This window comes from Adelges cooleyi, unplaced genomic scaffold, assembly GCF_023614345.1.
Source record: "Adelges cooleyi isolate 19-005CV unplaced genomic scaffold, UGA_ACOO_1.1 ACOO_flye_CR_arks_rails_tigmint_CR_PRNA_651, whole genome shotgun sequence".
In the NCBI taxonomy this organism is placed as follows: domain Eukaryota; kingdom Metazoa; phylum Arthropoda; class Insecta; order Hemiptera; family Adelgidae; genus Adelges; species Adelges cooleyi.
The window spans coordinates 11,833,916-11,840,762 of record NW_026096352.1 but is presented as its reverse complement, the minus strand read 5'-3'; the positions used below and the strand labels follow the sequence as shown (position 1 = coordinate 11,840,762).

Sequence of the window (6,847 nt, the reverse complement as noted above, 5' to 3'; positions counted from 1 at the left end):
CTTCCTCTTCACGAGTCTCTGTTCTAACAGAGACCGGAAGCAGTGACGCCTGTTGTGGTTCAGCTTCATGCAACTCATCCGGTTCGACTTGCTGATTTTTATCGAACTTGGGCGACGGTTCCTCTGGTCGTATTTCATCCGGTATGGTTTGTGGTTGTATCTCTGTCAATTGCGGTGGACGTAGCTCTTCCGGTCTAGGTTCTGGCTGTGGCATTTCATCCGGTATGGTTTGCGGTTGTATCTCTGTCAATTGCGGTGGTCGTGGCTCTTCTGGTCTAGGTTCTGATAGTCTTATCTGTAATGACTTGGATGGTGGCTCAACTTGTCCAACATCTTTCGTTCTAGGTGGTGGTTTTGCTTGCCAGCCAGGGGCCGTCGATTTTTTCCGGACTCGCACTATAATGGGCTCACGGTCATCCCACAGCGATTCATTGCTCGACAATGGCGCACCCCGTATCTTGCGATAATGGCCTATCTCTTTCATGTTTTGTTCGCTGTAGGTGCTCTCAAAAGATGTATCCGACCGCCGTCTCGAGAACCGTTTAATCTTGTAGAGCTTGTACTTGCCATTTTGATTTTGGGTTTTGTCATCATTGCCCATGTACTGTTTTCGCCGTGACCGTAGAATAGTGTTGTAAAACAAATAAATTTTGATTTTTAAAAATGTGTAACAGCGCACTATTATTATTGGCCAGCCCGTGAAATCTAAAACTAAATATATAGTTCGTCTTTTTTTTTTTAATTTACTCTGTAAACACTATGTCTACAATAAATTTGTATTTCTATTATTAGTATTATCAGATATACAAAGTACTGATTAATATCTTGACAACCTTTATAAAAGGCAAAGGTAAATAACTTAAATATTAGTATCAAATATATATATATATATATATATATATATATATATAATAGTTTCAAATAATTTTTACTAATCGTACATTTTTTTTAGAAAATAATGTATCAAAGTACACCGTTTTTACGGTCTTCCTGTCGATAAATTTATGAGTACCATATTTTCAGTTATTTATTATATAACTTGAAAATTTAATTATTAAAAAAAAAACTGTTTTTACACAAAAAGCTAGTTGTTTGAGGTAAATGAGATGTGTGTCTATATCGACAATACCTTTATACTTATAAGCTCCACTTTTAACACAAGGCAAACAGCCTTAAAGCTACTTATTGGTTATACTTAATCAATAGTTTTCACTAAACACACAAGATAGACTATTAATTTTATTAGTTAAAAATCAATTACACTCTAGGTCTATGATGACTCTGTAAACTAAACAGAGTTTTTATAAAAGTTGTTTAAGGAATTGAACACACTTTTAAATTTGTTTAATAAAACACAAAAAAAGGAAATTGAAATCGCATTAGGCATTTGTTACTAGGACTACCTATATGTTATGGAATAAACACATTATCGAGTATCGTATCTTAAATTTATAAAATAATGTGTGCACCGCAAGTTTATACCACCACGTTAACTTTGAGTCATATCATAAGTTGTTAAAAAATAAAAAAGGTGCCGCTTCTAAATCAATATTTAATTTATTGAAACTGAAAAGAATAATTGTAATTATAAATTTCAAGCTAATTTGTATAATGATATTTATTGAAATACATTTTATGTCAATACTAGTACATTATCAGATTGAAAATATTTAATTAACGGTAATTTTTAAAATTTCCACGCGAATAAAATGTCAAGTTAGTTTTGGCATTTGTTAACATTTTTACGAACCAAACGTCAATGGGTTTCAATATCTCCTGTATGTGTACGGTGAACTTGTTTAGCTCCTCGACGTTATTTGCGATCAAGGTTAGATTATTTTCTGAATCCGCCGATGCGCCAACGTATAATAAACGTTCGTTGATATTAGCTACATTACCGAGCTTTAGACGTTCCGCTATTACTAAAAATGTTTGTCTCGCTTTCATTTCCCAATCACCGAGTTCTTTCTCATTGGGTTCGTCCATTAAACCGCGCAGCACCGTCCAGTAAATGCCGTCTTGCAATCCAAAAACGGTCATGGCTTCTCTAAGAGGATCCGCCAGACTGTACCAGCTAGAGTACAGAGTTTGATAGAGTTTGAATTCGCTTTTGCCGGTACACGACGCTTTAAGACTGGTCAATATAGTAAGGTTCGTCTTCACGTGCAACCACACATAGTACAACGTTTGCACGTGGAGATATGCCGAGAACAGTTTGTGGTATGTTAGATTGTCGAATAGGTCTAGTTCCCATTTGTGAATGCTGTACATATGTTTGTTAACAACGGCTCTGTTGTATAGATTCAACGAGAAATCTACCCATTTCAAATCGATTCCATGCGTTTTTCCATAAACGATTTTTTTACCTTCATACAAGTGATACATCATCAGGTTCTTTGTGGTGAACTGTTCATCCAGGCTGAAAACTTGCTTCAACTCGTTGTTGCCGTACAGAGTTTTCACTACCAAACCGACATCGGTTGTATTATTCCCGCTAGGTAAGTATCCTTCATCTCTACATGCATCAATGAAAACCTCCAGATCTTGCTTGACGTTTACAGTAAACGCGTTTAACCGGTCCTTGTACATCTCGTCCATTGCTTCTGAATTCACAAACCCGTCCAGGAAGATAAAGGCACCGATTAGCCACGGATAAGCAACCCATTTGGCTTTGTGTGTCAAAGACAACATACGAGACATGTAGACCAGATAATCTTTGGTTTTTTCATTGAACGCTTCCCTCATGGCGCCGTTGTTCGTCAATTCGTCCAAACCGTCCACGACGCTCATCACATACAATCCGTTGAGACACTGAATGCCTTGGATTTTCCTGTTGTACCTTTTAACTTTTTTTTTTTTGGTCATCAGACATTTATCGTCTGTCTTACAATCTACCATCAAGAACTGTACGTCAGATTCATCGAACACATCGTGGACCGTGTCAAACGTTTTCACATGATTCATTAACGACACCAATTCCTTGTCGTACACCATTTCCATTGTAAGTTCCGCTTTCCATAGATAGCTGTTTCTCTGTGAAAAGAGACGCCAAGATTCATTATTCAATAGGAAATTAACACTCTATTCATGTTAACCCTACAATTTTAGAGTAATTACTATTGAAAACTCTTAATTGTATATACATAATTATGATTTATATCGTTTCCCTCGTAGAACAAGTTACCGAGTTATTTTTTTATAGTTTTCGTTTCAATATTAAAATATTTATATGTCGAATTGATGTGAAGTGTTATAATAAAACTGATGACTAATCGAACATCAATTTTGAAATAAAGTTCTAAAGTTATTCGCGTTTAAATATAGACTAGTAGTAAAGTTTGCTTGAAAATTTAATACACATTTTATTATATCAGATACCTAAGCAAACAATTAATTAGATTTCACAACTCTAACTTATTTTACAATCAGAAGTTACTAAGATCAGATCACATGTTTTAAAAATAAATATATTGTTGTTATTACCGATTCCTGTATACTCGCATCATTAATTGTTGGCACCTAGAAACAACATTTACACTTTATTATTAATTATTTAATTTCCAATAAACTATTATCAATAAAAAGACCAAGCTTAATAGACTGAATAATATTCTATACAATAATCATGGGTTTTATTTTAATAATTCGATTAAAAATATTTTAGGCTGTTGATATGATGTACCTCTTTTATAATATAAAACATATAATATAAATATTTATTTATTTATTGTAATAAAAATTAATTAATTATATTAAATTATTTTAGATAATTTAATATATATATGTCAATTTGAACACGGTGGAAATACTAATAGCCATTAATCAATAATGTGCATTACAGTATACACATTACATAATATTGGTGGTAATAAATTTGGCTTCAAATTTTGAATATTTCATGTGATTATTTACTATGATATAGTTAATTTTTTTAATTTATTTAAACTGAACGATATTTTATAACTGAAAACTGATTGAACAGTATTTTTAATAATTTTGTTGTGTAATTACACTGCATAATACGACTTTGGAACAAGAACCTAATATTTATTTATACTTTTTTGGTGATTCTGAATCTAGAGTCTGAATTTCTCTATCATCACCAAATTTCTAAAAAAGTCTGTTTTTGGTATATTTATCATGTTCTGTACATTTGAATCATTTTTAAAATTTTATTTTTAAAAAAACGTATTTATAATTCAAAACTAGTGTATCTACCACTTAGATTTTTTTTTATTATTGAAAAATTCAGATTTTAGTTTTGTATGTTGCTTTTAAATTTTGGACGTGATTTAAAAACAAATGTACGTGCAACAGTAATACCGAAAACAAATTACAATTTAACAAAAAATAGTTGAATTTTGGTTCTTATTTCAAAAATGGTCAAATTTTGTTATACAATCTTGTTAAATTACTGTTATAAGTTGCAATTTATAAATTTAAAATTACATAAATTGTATTAATAAATATACAATAAATTAAATACTTAACTGGAAGAGAATTCAAAACATATTTAAAACATATTTGATTAAATATGTTTTATATAATGAATTTATACATAATTATTACATTATGATATATTTTATGTTTACACGTTAGTCACTCATATGGTTTATATGACTTAATTTTGTTATTCAATTTTATATTGTAATTTTTAAATTAAGTAATACATAAAAAGGAGATTGAAATACAACTTTTTTTACTTAAAAAAATTATAGTTGCTATGTATAAAAGACTATATTTTTAGTATTTTTTATTATTTTTTTGTTATTACAACTAATGAATAAAAATCATTATAAAACGTAATCGTATTACAAACTCGTTTTATTTTTTCCTTACTATCCTTACTTCAGTTTACACAGTACACAATAATTATTTTGAGATCATTACTTTTGTAATATTGATTTCAATACCTTTTTTCCTTTGTTCTTCTGAAAAATAATGTAACATATTAAATTTTTGATTAATAAATGACCTTATTGTTAAAACAATAACTAGTTGTCATTTTTTAATTTTGTTCTATTAAAATACAAATACATTTTAATACCATTAGAATGGAGTACCTAACTTAATATTCGAGAGGACAAACACGGATCAAAGTAAACGTTTTTCAATAGATTTTGGGTCCGTATCCAAAATTTGAATAGTGCATACAATTCAACTTGGTGCGTTCAAAATTCTTTAAGGGCAAGTGTCATCTAACATTTTTTAAATATTTTCTATTTTTGAAAATTTTCAGAGCTGAATAAACGTTTGAAACTTAAATAGTATAATATAATTTTTATTTAGTTTTTTATCGAAGAACAATTTACTAAGCATTTAGACTAATCGACCCGTTTTTGATTAATTATTTTTAGTTATTAGCGCTTAAGCAATTAACATAAAAAATAATAATCGTTCTAAACTGGTTATTGAACAGCAAAAAACTTCGGTAAACGATCTATTTGTAAATATAATGTTATCTACTATTTAAGTTTCGAAAATTAAGACAACTATTGAAAATACTAAACACTTTTAAAATTAATACTGACAAACAATATTATCCAATAATGTTTGCACAGTGAAAAACTAAAATATTGCAATTATTTTCTGAGAGTCATTGTCTCACATTAAATTGATAATTCTTTATAGTGTTATCTTTATTAATAATAATTACTAGGTATTTACAGATTCGGATCGAAAAGTTTTTTTTTTGTATTCTTTGATCATATTTAGTTTGTATTTTTTTTTATAAATAATAAAAAATAATATTATGTTTACCTTAAATATTTTTAGACATGACCAATCTTTGCAGGGTGACACGCTCAGGGGTCCATACATTACAAATAAAAAAAGAATATTCCAATTCATTTAAACGTGTAAAAATGCAAAATTTTATTAAAATCAAAACTATAGTTATGCACTTGATCAGTTTTCAATAAAATTTAAACTATATTTAATTAACATGTAGATACTAGATACAAATGTTTTTTTGATTACAGTATTCACATGAAAATAGATAAATTTATTTACAAAGATTTACTTGATTTTAAAAGAAAATCAAATTGATAAAAAATGTATTAAAGTGTTTTTACAATATATTTGATGTTATTGTAATATGTTTTTCTAGAAACTCATACATTTGTATATCATTTAGAACCTAGAAATTGAAAAATATGTAGTAATACGTTTAGAAACACATTTGTATAACAATTGCTGTGTAGCACACTTGCTGGTTATCCTATAAAAAAAATAGTTTCTAAACAAATACCAAATTCATAGTCGGGGCAAAAATCACTGTTTGTTTAATGAATATGAATACAAGCAAGTTAAGAAGAACGTTTTTTTTTTTTGTTTTTGTTAATAAGTAAGTAGGAGTTCAAACTCTAAAGTAGGTAAATATGTATGTTGAACACCTACTACTAGGTCAGGTAAATTTTTTCTTTGTTTGCCTTTTGTTTCAAATGACGCTTCTCATCTGGATGTTGTGTATGTTTAAGCGTTACAGTCAATCCCATTAACCTCTGTTTTTCTTTGCGGCTTTTATAGGAAATAGGCGTTTTTCAATCAATTATATTACTGTATTATCGACTGTATCATCTTTCTTTTTTGTATTGTTTGTATTGTCTTTTATTTAAGAACAAATCTTGTAAATTTGACGTCAAATAAAACAAGATGAAGAAAATAATATATTTTCTAAAAAAAAAATGTTATCACTGAAGTGACATCCGCAGCAGTAAAAGAAATAGGCCACTCTGTTAAAAAAAAAAATAAATAAATAAAACGTTGTATACCATCAAACCAAAATAAACCCACTGCCCTAGTTTTTTGTGTACTTCGAGCCTGAAGGAAATAATGATGAAATTTT

At 29.2% G+C, this 6,847-nt stretch overlaps 1 protein-coding gene across 1 annotated transcript; it reads right to left on the bottom strand.

Annotated features, from left to right (window-relative positions):
• Nucleotides 1-1,674: 1,674 nt before the first annotated feature.
• Nucleotides 1,675-5,904, bottom strand: LOC126844821 (uncharacterized). The gene is made up of 4 exons (XM_050583244.1): nucleotides 5,761-5,904; nucleotides 4,914-4,931; nucleotides 3,484-3,519; nucleotides 1,675-3,033 (listed from the first exon to the last, which is right to left on the bottom strand). Exons 1-4 carry the CDS (start codon nucleotides 5,848-5,850, stop codon nucleotides 1,675-1,677), a joined length of 1,503 nt encoding a protein of 500 aa, XP_050439201.1. The 5' UTR covers nucleotides 5,851-5,904.
• Between the last annotated feature and the right edge of the window lie 943 nt (nucleotides 5,905-6,847).